At 35.3% G+C, this 15,133-nt stretch overlaps 1 protein-coding gene across 5 annotated transcripts in view; it reads left to right on the top strand.

Moving 5' to 3' along the window:
* DBF4 (DBF4 zinc finger) overlaps positions 1–14,728 on the top strand; it is a 34,499-nt gene extending 19,771 nt beyond the window's left edge. Inside the window, exons 9-12 of one of the 5 annotated variants that reach the window (XM_036247180.1) lie at positions 6,139–6,267; positions 6,769–6,883; positions 11,273–11,397; positions 13,534–14,728. In XM_036247180.1, the coding sequence (XP_036103073.1) occupies positions 6,139–6,267; positions 6,769–6,883; positions 11,273–11,397; positions 13,534–14,515 (1,351 nt within the window). In that variant the 3' untranslated portion in view covers positions 14,516–14,728. The remainder of the gene's footprint in view (positions 1–6,138; positions 6,268–6,768; positions 6,884–11,272; positions 11,398–13,533) is intronic. The other 4 variants (XM_036247181.1, XM_036247185.1, XM_036247184.1 and 1 more) reach the window with 4 other exon arrangements.
* The last annotated feature ends 405 nt before the right edge of the window (positions 14,729–15,133 follow it).

The raw sequence follows: 15,133 nt of genomic DNA, 5'->3' as shown, positions 1-15,133 counted from the left end.
TGAATTAGAAGATGGTAGAAAAAAGTCACCCTATCAGAACCAGAAAGAAAAGACAATGAAAAAACAAGAAGACAGCTTAAGAACTGTGGGACAAATGGAAACGTAACAGCATCTGCATCATAGGAGTTCCAGAAGAAGAAAATATGCAAGGGTTAGGGAACATATTTGAAGAAATCATGACAGAAAACTTACCTAATTTGGTGAAGGAAAAAGGCATACAAGTCCAAGAAGCACACAGAACCCCAAGTAAGAAGAACCCAAACAGGCCCACACCAAGACACATAATAACTAAAATGCCAAAAATTATAGAGAATCCAAAAGGCAGCAAGAGATAAGCAAAAGATTACCTACAAAGGAACCCCCTAAGGCTATCAGCTGACTTCTCAACAAAACACTATAGGCCAGAAGGGAATGTCATGAAGTAAGGTATTGAAAAGCAAAGATCTGAATCCAAGACTGTTCTATCCAGCAAGGCTATCATTCAAAATAGAAAGTGAAATAAAGAGCTTTCCATTCAAAACAAAAAGGCTAAATGAATATATTAGCACCAAACCAGCACTGCAAGAAATGTTAAAAGGACTGTTGTAATTAGTAGAAGAAATAGGAAGAAAAATAGAACCACAATAAACAAAAATGGTAATAAGTAAATATCAATAATAACAAATGTAAATGGATTAAAGTCTCTGATCAAAAAACACAGGAGCTGAATGGATAAGAAAGTATGACTCATATATACGTTGTTTACAAGAGACCCACCACACAATAAGAGACTCAACAGGTTGTGTGAAGGGATGGAAAAATCTTACAAGCAAATGGAAAGGAAAAAAACGGGGGTAGCAATACTCATATCTGATAAAATAGACTTTAAAATAAAGGCCAAAACTAGAGACAAAGAAGGCTACTAGATAATATTGAAAGGATCTATCCAGTAAGAAGATGTAACCTTGGTAAATGTATATTCACCCAATACAGGAGCACCAAAATATATTTAAAAACTTCCGGAGAACTTCAAAGGAGAAATTGACAGCATTGCAATCATAGGAGACTTGAACACCTCGCTGACATTACTGGATAGATCGTCTAGATAAAAAATTAACAAGGATACAGAGACTCTAAATGATGCACTAGATCAAATGGATTTACAGTCTTCCCTTGTTTATTGCAGTTAATCCGTTCCAGACTCTAGTGGTTGCACCTGGTGTTGAAGGATTCCTGGGGTGCTTGAATACATAGGCCTACAGTCCATACGTAGAGTAATTTTAATTGTAATTCAGGGATGTATAATTGATTAGACAACCAAGTACACGCTGTATCATTTTCACTGTCTCAATCAACTTTATAATGGATATATTAAACTGTGATAGAGTGAAGTCATGAAAGTCAAAGCATGAAGTGTTGAGGGACAACTGTAATGGATATCTACAGAGTTATGCCCTAAAACTGCAGAATTCAGGTTCTTCTCAAGTTCATATGGCACGTTATCAAAGATAGACCACACCCTGGCCAGTTTGGCTCAGCGGTTAGAGCGTTGGCCTGCGGTCCAGAGAGACCCGGGTTCGGTTCCCACTAAGGGCATGTACCGCGGTTGTGGTTTGTCCCTGGCCCTGGTTGGGTCGTGTGGGAGGCAGCCACTCGATTTGTCCCTTTCATGTCAATGTTTCTCTCCCTCTCCCTCTCCCTCTCTCCCCCTCCAACTCCCCCTCCCATTCTATCTGAACAAAAAATGGAAAAATGTCCTCGGGTGAGGATAAGAAAAAAAGATAGACCACATGTTAGGACACAAACTAAGTCTCTACAAGTTCAAGAAGATTGAAGTCATATCAAGCATCTTCTCAGATCACAATAGCATGAAACTAGAAATCAGTGGCAATAAGAACATGCAAAGACATTTGAACAGATGGAGGCTAAATAGCATGTTATTGAATTATGAATGGGTTACCATGGAGATCAAGAAAGAAATTGAAACCTTCCTGGAAACCAATGAAAATGAACATACTGTATAACAATAAAATCTACGGGACACAGCAAAAGCTGTCCTGAGAGGGAAGTTTATAGCACTACAGACCTACATCAAGAAACAGAAAATTTTCTAATTCACTATCTAACCTCATAACTTAAAGAATTAGAAAACAAAAAGAAAAACCCAGTGCAAGCAGAAGGAAAGAAATGTAATTATCAGAGCAGAAATACACGACATAGACTAAAAAAACTTCTCAAAAGATCAGTGAAACAGAGCTGATTCTTTCAAAAGATTAGCAAAATTGATGGACTCTTTCTAGACTCACCAAAAAACAGGACTCAAATCAGAACAAAAGAGGACAAGTAACAACTGACACCACAGAAATACAAAGGATTGTTTAAAAATAGTATGAACAATTATATGCCAACAAATTGGACAATCTAGGTGAAATGGACAAATTTCTAGAAACACACAGTCTCCCAAAACTGAACTGGTAGGAGATAGAAAACTTGAACAGACCAATGACAATGAAGTAAATTGAAGATATAACGAGGAATCTCCCAACAAACAAGCCACGCCTGGACAACTTTACCAGGAGAGTTTTACCGAACATTTAAAGAACTAACAACACCCGTTCTCCTCAAACCATTCCAAAAAATTCAGGAAGAAGGGAGACTTCCAAACCATTTCACAAGGCCATCATAATTCTAATTCCTAAACCAGATAAAGACACTAGGAAAAAAAAAAAACTACAGGCCAGTATCCTTGATGAACATAAGTGCCAAAATCTTTAACAAAATATTAGCAAATTAGATCCAGCAATACATTAAAAAAATAATCCATCATGACCATGTGGAATTCATCCCAGGGATGCAAGGCTGGTACGATATTTGCAAATCAATAAATGTGATACACCCCATAAACAAAATGAAAGATAAAAAACATAGCAATAGACAGAAAAAGCATTCAACAAAATTCAGCACCAATTTCTGATAGAAAATACTTAGCAAGGTGGGAATAGAGGGATCATATCTTGACATAATAAAGGCCATAAATGAAAAACCTACAGCCACCATCATACTGAATACTGAATGCACAGAAACTAAAAGCATTTTCCTTAAGAACAGGAACAAAACAAGGATGTCCACTTTCACCACTCTTATTTAACAATACTGGAAGTCTTGGCCACAGTGATTAGACATAAAGAAAAAATAAAAGGGATGCAAATTGGAAAGGAGGAAGTGAAACTGTCATTATTTATTTACAGATGACATGATAATTGTACATAGAAAACCCTAAAGACTCCATCAAAAATCATCTAGATTTAATAAAAGAATTTGGCAAAGTACCAGTATACAAAATTAACATCAAGAAATCAGCGCCATTCTTATACACCAATAATGAAATCACAGAAAGAGAAGCTAAAAATAACTCCTTTTACCATTGCTGCAAAAAATTATGATACCTAAAATAAAAGGAGGTCCATGCAATCTATAGATTCAGTGTATCTCCATCAAAATACCAATGATATTTCACAGAACTAGAACAAATATTACAGTAGTTTATATGGAACCAAAAGAGACCCCGAATAGCCACAGCAGTCTTGAAAAAGAAGAACGAAGTTGGAGGGATCACAATACCAGACATCACGTTATACTACAAAGCCACTATAATCAAAACAGCCTAGTACTGGCACAAGACCAAGCATATAGATCAGTGGAACAGAATAGAGAAACCAGAAATTGAGCCAAGACATTATGCTCAACTAATATTTGACAACAGTGGCAAAAACATACGATGGAGTAAAGACAGCCTTATTAATAAATGGTGTTGGGAAAATTGGATAGCTGCTTGAGAAAAAAAATGAAACTAGACCACCGATTTACACCATACACAAGAATAAACTCAAAAAGGATGAAAGACTTAAATGTGACTCGTGAATCCATAAAAATCCTAGAAGAAAATGTAGGCAACAAAGTTTCAGACATCACATGCAGCAGAGACTTTTCACTGCTACAATGCCTAATGCAAGAGAAACGGAGGAAAAAATTAATATGTAGGACTACATCAAACTAAAAGGCTGTACAGTGAAAGAAACAAGCATCAAAATAGAAAGGGAGCCCACTATATGGGAGAGCATAATTGCCAATGATATATCAGATAAGGGGTTAATTTCCAAAATATATAGAGTGCTCATACAACTCAACCAAAGGAAGACAAAAAAAAACCAATTAAAAGATGGGCAGAGGGCCTAAATAGACACCTCTCCAAACAGGACATACAAATGGCCAAGAGACATATGAAAACATGTTCAATGTCACTAATCATCCGAGAGATGCAAATTAAAACAAGTATGAGGTAGCGCCTCACACCTGCCAGAATGGCTGCCATCAACAAATCATCAAACAGTAAGTGCTGGCAAGGGAGTGGAGAAAAGGGGACTGTAGACAGTGCTGATGGGAATGCAGACTGGTGCAGCCACTATGGAAAACAATATGGTGTTAACCTCAAAAAAGTAAAAATTGATCTGCCATTTGACCCAGTGATCCCACTTGTAGGAATATATCCTAAGAAGCCTGAAACACCAATCAGAAAGAATATGTGTACCCCTATGTTCATGGCAGCACTATTTATAGTTGTTAAGATCTGGAAACAGCCCAAGCATCCATCAGTAGATGAGTGGACAAAAAAAGCCGTGGTACATGTACACAGTGGAATACTGTGCAGCAGCCGTAAGAAAGAAAGATCTCTTATCCTTTGAGATGACATGGAAGGACCTGAAGAGCATTAGGCTAAACGAAATAAGCCAGTCAGAGAAAGGCAAATAACAGATGATCTCACTTATATAATTAACAAAGTGAACTGATGAACAAAATAGACCCAGAGACATAGAAAAGAGTACCGATCAGACTGACAAACCTCAGCTGGGGGGAGAGATGAGATAAACTAAAGAACTTATATGCACATATGTGTAAACAATGGACATAGACAGCAATGCTGGGGTGGCGGGGGCAGGACAGGGAGGACAGTGTCTGGGGGCGAAAAGGAAACATCTGTAACAAAAATTAATAAAAATTGCAAAAGTAAATAACAAGTGTTGGTGACAATGTGGAGAAATTAGAACCCTTGTTCATTGTTGGAGGGATTGGAAAATTGTACATCCAATATGGAAAAACCAGTATGGAGCTTTCTCAAAAAATTAGAAATACTATATCCAGCAATTCCACTTCTGGGTATATATCCAAAGTAATTGAAAATAGGGTTTGAAGAGATACATACACATACATATATGTTCACAACACTATTCAAGGTAACCAGGAGGCAAAAGCAACCCAGATGTTAAGAAATGAATGGATAGCTCTGGCCGGTTTGGCTCAGCAGTAGAGCGTTGGCCTGCGATCCAGAGAGACCCAGGTTCGGTTCCCGCTAAGGGCATGTACCTCGGTTGCGGTTTATCCCCGGCCCTGGTTGGGTTGTGCAGGTGGCAACCACTCGATGTGTCCCTTTCACGTCCATGTTTCTCTCTTCCTCCCTCCTACTCTATCTGAACAAAAAAAGGAAAAATGTCCTTGGGTGAAGATAAAGAAAAAAAAGAGAGAGATGAATGGATAATGTGGTGTATACATACAATGAAATATTATTCAACCATAAGAGGGAATGAAATTCTGACACATGCTACAACATGGAAGAACTTTGAGTATATTATGCTAAGTGAAATAAGAGAAAACACTGCGTGACTCCACTTAATAAGGTTCCTAGAGTCATTAAATTCATAGAGACAGGAAGTAGAATAGTAGTAGTCGAGCTGGTGGAAAAGGGAGAATGGGGAGTTACTGTTTAATTATTAATTAAATAATCTATCATTATACCATAGTGGGTATAGCGTTTCAGTTTTGGAAGATGAAAATAGTCTGGCGATGGATAGTGTTAATGATTTCAAAACATTGTGAATGTACTTAATTTGACTGAACTCCACACTTAAAAAAATAGTTAAGGTAGTAAATTTTGTTAGGTGTGTTATGTTTTTAAAAAATTGGGGCTAGAAGGAAAGTCTAAATGATTTCTGTTGTTTATTTCAGATTCCAGATGAATTACATTATTTTTAAATACATGTGAAATATGAGACATGTTTTCTTTTATCATCAAAATTTCATATATTTTTCTTTTTGTTCTTTTAGACTTTATAGACCGTTTTATCTTCAGCTGACCAGTATGCCTTACATAAATTATTCTATTCAGAAGCCTTCCAGTCCATTTGATATAGATAAGCCATCTAACATCCAAAAGCAAACTCAGGTTAAACTAAGGTTGGTTTAACCTTTAAGTAATTTTTTTTATACATTTAAACAAACATGAACATAATTCATTTAATGCCATGGTGTGTGTGTGTGTGTGTGTGTGTGTGTACACGTGCGCACATGTTCGAACACTAATGTGTAAGAGAGAGATCACCCTCATGGTTCCGTGTCCTCTGTATATTTGTGTTTTTCTTTCTTTAGACTTGACGTTTGAATCTTTTTCAAAGAGTGTCACATTTAGACAGATTAGATAGATGGGGTCAGGTGGGGAGCTTGAAAATATTTGCAAATGATTAGAATGTGCAATTTCTCTTAAGTGAACTGAAATATGCTCCAGAATCATTACATTCTTTGTTTGCTTCTTAGTTGTTTTAAAAAGAAATATGCTTAAAAGTATTTGTTGATATAAATCTCTGTGCAGATTATGGAAGATTCTGTTTGATCGGTGGGGACTATAAATTTTTAAAATTATGTTCAGCAGTTAATTCTGTTATCATATATTTCTATCAGGATCCAAACGGATGGCAATAAATGTGGTGGAATCCCAATTCAACTTCAATTGAAAGAGAAGAAAAAAAAAGGATATTGTGAATGCTGCTTGCAAAAATATGAAGATCTCGAAACTGTAAACATGATTTTATGTTTAGGGGTTGATATTTCTAAAACTATAAATAAATATCTGATTGTGGTTTGCAGCTTGATAAATTATTAAGTAGTATGTATTTCTTTTTTTTTTTTTAATCCTCCCCCGAGGACATTTTTCCATTTTTTGTATAGACAGAGTGGGAGGGAGAGAGAGGAAGAGAGAGAGAGAGGCAAACATCGATGTGAAAGGGACACATCGAGTGGCTGCCACCCACACGACCAACCAGGGCCGGGGACAAACTGCAACCGAGGTACATGCCCTTAGCGGGAACCGAACCCAGGTCTCTCCGGACCGCAGGCGGACACTCTAACCGCTGAGCCAAACCGGCCAGGGCTGTATTTCTTTTTGATAGACTTATCTGAAATTTTATGTACCCCGAGTAAGGAAATGTATATTGAAAAATCATTTTTATTAATTTATTCAACAAATATTTATTATGCAACTACTGTGTAAGAATCACTGCTCTGGGCAAATAATATTGAATAATGACCAATTTCCTGCCTTTGTGAAGATTACATTCTATGGAGGGGGATGAGTGATAAGTGAGCATAAGATAAAAGAATAATGAAGTATCTATAGAGACCCATTTAGGTCAGTGCTATAAAAAAATATAAAGCAGGAATGGTGATGTTGTTATTTATGTAGACTAGACAAGGAATACCTAGCTGATAAGGTGATATTTGAGTAGAGACCTGAGAGAAATGAGGGAATAATAAGACTTATGGATATTGAATAAACAGTACCAAAGTGCTAAATTAAGCTGATTGTTGGGACCAAAGAACAGATGATGGAGGCCTAGACTAAGCAGTGGTGGTAGAAGTTGAGAGACATGGTCAGATTGTGGATATAATTTAAAAGTAGGGCCAAGGGGATTTGCCAGTGAATTGATGTTGGGATTAAGAAAGGATGAGTTGTGAGTGACTTTAATATTGCAGGCTTGAGCAATTAAAAAATGGGCATGTGATTTACAATGGGAGGATGAGAATAAAGTGAAGACAATTCTTTGAAGTAGCAGAAAGAGAAATAGAATAGTTGGAAGGACGTGTGGGATGAAGAGAAAATGAAAAATGGGAACTGTTGCAATAATTTGTAAACTGATTTTTAAAAGCAAGAGCTTTGGATCCAGGCTGCCCAGGTTTGAATCCTGGCTTCCTGTTTGTGTGACCTTAGGCAGTGCCTGGCACTGTGCTTACTAAGTGTTAGCTATTATAATTTGAATTGTTAATTTTTAATATACTAGAATCTAGTAACTAGATAGATTTATGTTGGTGCTTGGTTTTGGTAGAAGATGGTAGAAAAGTTAAGGAGACAGAATAAAATTTAAAAACATCTGATTCATAAACTATCTACTGACTCTTAATTGAAGTTTGTTTTATAACCCAAAATATTTTAGTGTTTTGTGTCAGCTTGCGTTTTATTTATATAGTAAAGGAGAAAAATACAATTAGTTTAAAATTACTTTTAATCAGAAGCTAAACTACCTCAAATATTTCCCCTTCGCAAAAATCATTTTGAAAATTTAAATTATAGATTGGTCCTTAAATTGTATTTTGCTGTTACAGTAGAATAATCTAGAATAGATGCTTTCCTTAATGTCAGTTTGTATCCTAATTTGATGCTCAGATAATGTTGGAGCAGCTAGAAAATGCAAACCTTGGTCACTAGTTGCCACAACGAAGGAAAATTAATGAAAGTAGATGTTGGGATTGATATTTAAAACTTTTTTTACAATTTTTCATGTATATACTTCTTAGTCTGCATCAAGGCATTCATTTTTTTTTAAAATTCATTACTTGATATTAAGCAGACATATATTCTCTGTCCTTGTACATCTTAATGGTCTGGCAGAGAAGATAGATATAAAACATGTATTTGCAAGTGGGATGAATCACAAATAGTGAAACAAAGTGAATTGTGAATAATGAGGGTACTTAATGTAGAATGAGGGACACAGAAGACTCAGCTGAGAAAGTGACATTTAAATCAACACTTACAGGATGAGTAAGAAGAGCTAGTTGTAGATAGAGGGGAACTACACACAAGTTGGTTGTTTTTCTTTATTTATTTAAATTAATAAATTATTTTTTCTTCCAAGAACATGAATAAATTGAATCAGAACTTAATGTTTCTTTTTAAATTTTAGTCATTTTTTTCATTCATTTAACATTACTGGACATTTTTATGTGGTAAATTTTACAAGGAAGGAGTGAATACATATATATTCCAGAATACAGTTGACCCTTAAACACATGGGTTTGAACTGTGCAGATCCACTTATTTGCAGATTTTTTTCCAATAAATATATTGGAGAAATTTTTGGAGATTTTTCTTTCTACCATGAAGTAATCATATTGTTGCTTCATTATCAATGCATGAATCATTATACCTGTAGATAACAAGGAATCTTTTTCACATTATCTTTTCATCTTTGATGTCCACTGTTAGTAATATCTAAAGTGCTTTTTCTTTTTTTATCCTCACCCGAGGACATTTCCATTTTTTGTTCAGATAGAGCGGGAGGGAGAGAGAGAGAGAAACATCGGTGTGAAGGGACACATCAAGTGGCTGCCACCCGCACGACCAACCAGGGCCGGGGACAAACTGCAACCGAGGTACATGCCCCTACCGGGAACCGAACCCGGGTCTCTCTGTACCGCAGGCTGACGCTCTAACCGCTGAGCCAAACCGGCCAGGGCTAAAGTGCTTTTTATATCATATAAGACAATATTGATGTAGATACTAATAGTGCATCTAATAAACAGGTGTCAAACATACAAAATATATGTTCATTGACTTTATATTGGTAAGGCTTTTAGTCAACAGTAGGCTATTAGTATTTTAGGAAGTCAAAAATTAAACTCGCGCCCTGGCCGGTTTGGGTCAGTGGTTAGAGCGCCGGCCTGCGGTCCAGAGAGACCCTGGTTCGGTTCCCACTAAGGGCACGTACCTCAGTTGCGGTTTGTCCCTGGTCCTGGTTCAGTCGTGTGGGTGGCAACCACTCGATGTGTCCCTTTTACATCCATGTTTTTCTCTCTCTCTCTCTCCCTCCCACTCTATCTGAATAAAAAATGTCCTCGAGTGAGGATAAAAAAAAATTAAACTCACATTTTCAACTGCAAAGGGATTTGGGACTCCTAACGCCACACACACTCACACACATCGAGTTATTTAAGGGTAATTGTACTTGTTCTTTTGTTAAAACTAGAGAATTTAGTTTTTGGAAATAGAATTAAATCATCAAAGTTAAAATTTTATGAAACTAGGGAAACAGAGAGGTTCTTCCATAATCATCTTGGTACATGCTTTTGGATATAACTCCCTGATAGCTGACAGCCAAATAATAGAATTCCCCTGGAGATTTCACCTGTCCAGAAGGAACTTTGTTTCCTGTGAGTTTTATTTATTCCAATACACTGAACTTGTTTACTTTTGTTCTTGACCACTCTTAAGATTTAGAATAACTTCTCTGTTTTCTCCATTATAAGCACGAGGTAACAGAATCAAATGTGTTCCTCAGTTATAAATTTTTTTATACCTCACAGCATTCATTGGACTTCATCTGTGTGTTTTAATCTACCTTACAGCTTCTTGTTTTGGATTCTTGTATGTTAAATTACAACATTTTATTCACTGAATATGTTACAAATCCTACCTTACTTAGTGGTAATTGTATATGGATAAAATAAAGTAGTAAAGGAAAAAGTGTTTTCTGAAATGTTAGCACACTGTAAATGTTGAATGTTATTCTTTCTCCATCTTTACCTTCATTTTTCTGATGTAGCTCATTTGTTTTCAGTTACATTGAAACCACAATTTATTACTTGACTTTTCTCATTGAAGACTGAAAACCAAAGTAAGGTTGACCCTTGAACAAATAGGTTTCAACTGTGCTGGTTCACTGAAATATGTGGATTTTTTTCAAGAACTACTTGTACTGTTTTTGATCCGAAATTGGGAGTCTATGGATGCTGAGGGTTGATTGTCTGCATTAATCTATGCTATTTTATATAGAAAACTTGAGCATTCTAGGATTTTGGTGTCTGCAGGAGGTCACGGAACCAATACCCACAGATGCAGAGGGACAACTGGTGTAGTTATGTGTAGATTTTTATTTTTTTTACTTTGAGGGAGTCAGCACCCCTAATCCCTGTGTTCAAGGGTCAACTGTGGTTTTGGTAGTTTCTCAAAAGTTATTTTTATTTTTACTTCTTAAGATCCTTTAAAGTTCTAGTAAAAGGTATTAATTTAGAGTAGTTATTAGAAACCTAATTTTAGGGGCGTGTAAATGTTAGAAAACCTGAACAAAAAGGTATCTATTGGTTTAAAAATACAACTTTATGATTTATATGCTTTTTTGTTTTGTTTTAGCATCTCCTAACTGAGCAACACAGAAACTTTGCACAGAGTAATCGCTATCAAGTTGTTGATGATATTGTATCTAAGTTAGTTTTGGACTTTGTTGAATATGAAAAGGACATGCCCAAAAAGAAAAGGTAATTTATCACATAAGTTTTAAATTTTGCTAGAATATTAACTAATTTATTAAACTAAAAATAAATCCAAAGTTTACTGTTCTTAGAAAGAATGTATATTTTGAGGATGTAAATATGGTTAAGAACAGATTACTTCTTCTCTCTACTACCAAAAGTGTTTATCTGAGATTACCTTTAAGGTCCTCTTCTTAACATTATAGTGTAGAGGAGGGGTGTGTTGTTTTATTTTATTTTTTTAATCCTCACCTGAGGATATTTTTTCATTGATTTTCAGACAGAGTGAGAGGGTGGGATGGGGGGGGGTGCATATTGATTGGTTGCCTCCTGCAGGATCCCGACCAGGGCCAGGGATCAAACTGCAACCAAGGTACGTGCCCTTGATCAGAATCGAACCCACTGCTCTCTAGTCTGCGGGCCTCCACTCTAACCGCAAAGCCAAACTGACCAGGGCTAGAGGAGGGGTTTTTTAAATTAAAAGAACCAGATAGTAAATATTTTAGGCTTTGTGACCCATAAGACTCAGCTTTGCCTTTGTACAGTGAAAGCAGCCACAGACATTAGGTAAATGAATGGCCGCAGACATTAGGTAAATGAATGGATATGGCTGTTCCAATGAAACTGTATTTAGGAAAATAGACTGCAGACTAGATTTAGCCCATGTTCTAGTTTATCAATCCCTGGTAAGTCATGAAATTTACAATCCATTTAGACTAAAAATGCTAGAATTTTTAGTTAATCTTAAGTTGTAAGAAGCCTTCCTTCACTTACCTATTTTAAGCCTTGTTTGTACTTTATTAGATGTTTCTGCTTAAACTCTGCTTGCCAATAATAATTACTAAAGGTACTGACAGGATTTTTAAACACTGAATACTGTATTGTTCAGTGTACAATAACTGCACATCAACAAAATGATCCTGGTTAGATTATGCCCGTAAATCTAAAATAAAAAGAAATGCTTTCATGTGGATATACCCTAGAATTGGTGATAACTCTATAGGTTATTCAGTTCTTATATCTATTTTTAGATCAATCTTAAGACATGAAGAAGATTAGAAAATATGATACTAAGTTACAGTTTCTGAGCATTAACCAGAAAGTCTTTTTACTGTATCTAGGTAGAATATAGTTCGAAGCCTCATATTTCTGTAATGTTCAAAATGGTTGTTCATGACTGATTTAAAATACAATATTTGGAGAGGAGGCATATATCCAGCTATTAAAATGATATGAGCTTAGAGGGGATAAATGGTGATGGAAAAAGTAAATTTAAAAAAATTATATGGACTTACTGTAAAAATTTAGAATTCCCTAAAAACTTAATCTTTGCAACAAAATTCTGAACTAGTACTTATAAATAAGCAGGTATTCCTTAATCATTTATGTTATTATATGTATAATTTTAATCTCTGTGGGCAAATAAATACAAAAGGAACTATTCTGGTTCTGATGGAGGAGGTGGAATTCTGTATTTCTCTGTTATCTGTGACATGTTTAACATAAAACATAATTAGTAAGCTGTTAAGTTTATTCCTATTTGTGTATAATTTAGGATTGTCTGATATCAAGAGACTCCATGAACAAGAGGGTTTCAGTTCAAATATGTGTGTGGTACTTAAGGATTACTTTAGAAGTATAAAGATATCAAGTTTCCAGCTACCTGTGATATTAGATATTCTAGGCTTAAATATAAATAAATATATGCTTCTGCCTTAGGTTTCCCAATAAATACTCATCTCACATTGCTAACTAAAATGAAAAAATAGAATTACTGTAAACCACAGTATCGAAGTTATGAAATTTTTCAGGATAATGAAGAGAGACACAAATCTTTTTACTATCATCTTTGATTTATGTGGTTAAAATAGTTTTAAACACAAATTCAAGATACGGTTACCTCTGGAGAAAGAGAAGAATGTGGATTAGAAGAGGGGTACACTACAGTTTTCAGTATTTGCAAAGTTTTATTACTTTAAAAACATTTAAAGTAAGTTTGACTGAATGCTAAGATTTCTGTATTTTGTAATATTGCCTAAGTTAAATAAGTTTTGTAAATAGTTTTAAACATTTTTACTAATTTAATTTTCAGTTACTAAAAGTTTTTATAGCAATTCTTTTTTTTTTTCTCCCCCTGTAAAGATTAAAATACAGTGTTGGATCCCTTTCGCCTGTTACTGTGAATATGCTGAAAAAGTCTGAACCAAAAGAAAAGCTAGAATTACAACCTATTTCTCAGAAGGACTTCAGGGACAATAATGTACAGGTAATCAAGCAGGGGTTCCTGTATAAAGAAACCCAGCAACCTGAAGAAAAGCTTGTGTTTATTTCAGAGCACATCCCTTACCCTTCAAACGAATTGAAAGGACTTGATGAGAAAACAACTAATAAATCTTCCATGTTAAATCCAGCTGAAAATGACATAAAACAAAATTTTACACATCTACCTCCAGATAAAAATGGACAGGGATGCATTCTTGATGTTTCTAAACATAAGTTAATTATAAATGAAAATGACTTGGAAAACGTAAGAACAGATCATTGTCCATGTAAGCTACAGACATCTATAGAAGTTTCTAATTACAGTACGGATAATGGTGCATCTCAACCAAAACAAAAGTCAGATGCTATGGTTTTTCCGGCAAAGGATCTGAAGGAAAAGGACCTTCATTTAATATTTGGTCATGATTCTGGTCTGTTCGCAATAAACAGTTCACGGGAGCACCTAACTTTTCAGGCAAACACTCCATCCCAGAGTCATTCTGAGGAACCCAGTGAATGTGACATCAAGAATATGGATAGCTTACCTTCTGGTAAAATCTGTCGGAAAGTGAAAATATTATTAGGAAGAAATAAAAAAGAAAATTTGTCACCAAATGTAGATTTAGATAAGAAAAGAACTGAATGTCTTATTACACAAGAAGAAAACAGAATTTGTAGTTCACAGTCTCTACTGGACTTATTTCAGACTAGTGAAGAGACGTCAGAATTTTTGGGTTTCACAAGCTACACTGAAAATGGTGGAATATGTGATGTATTTGATATTTGGGGGGAGGAAGAGTCAAGTAATCTGTTGTCAGTGTTTTCCTCTTCCCCTTCAACTTCTACATTTACTGGCTTTTAGACTTTAAAAAAATAAATACCTTTCAAAGGGGGTAAAGACCATATTCTTGAAATTTTTATAAATATGTATAAAAATTCTTAGGATTTTTCTGCCAACTTTGTTTACAGAACCAAATGTAAATGTTAACAATAAAGGTGATGTTTGCATTTTTATACAGAATTGAATACCTATTATAAAAATCTTGTAGAATAAACTTGTGACTCCTCTTTACATACTATGTTCATAATTGTTTCATAAGAATTATGAATAAGTGCTTTATGACACTGAAAACTAGTGTTTGATTTCGATAAAAACTGCATTATAAATTAGCCGATATTCTGGTTATATCTATTGTCTATTAAAATAGAGTCCCAGTACAGCATGACAGTATTACCTCCTAAATTTCATACAGAAAGGAAAAAAATGTATTCATGTCTGAGTTGGGTTCTGTAAATCATTATTACCAGAAACATTGACACTTGAAGGCTGCTGAGTTGGACCATGCTGGTATGCTGGCACTTATGGGCTAGGTTACTTGTAGGGTAGGGGTAAGTAGAAGCCACGAAGGAAAACCTTAACCAGCCACTAAATAGAATAAAATAAATTTTTCATTCTTAATTAGTTACCTTTGGAAATAAT

Source organism: Molossus molossus, unplaced genomic scaffold (assembly GCF_014108415.1).
Source record: "Molossus molossus isolate mMolMol1 unplaced genomic scaffold, mMolMol1.p scaffold_m16_p_7, whole genome shotgun sequence".
Classification (NCBI taxonomy): Eukaryota; Metazoa; Chordata; class Mammalia; order Chiroptera; family Molossidae; genus Molossus; species Molossus molossus.
This window is presented reverse-complemented; position numbering and strand designations above follow the sequence as displayed.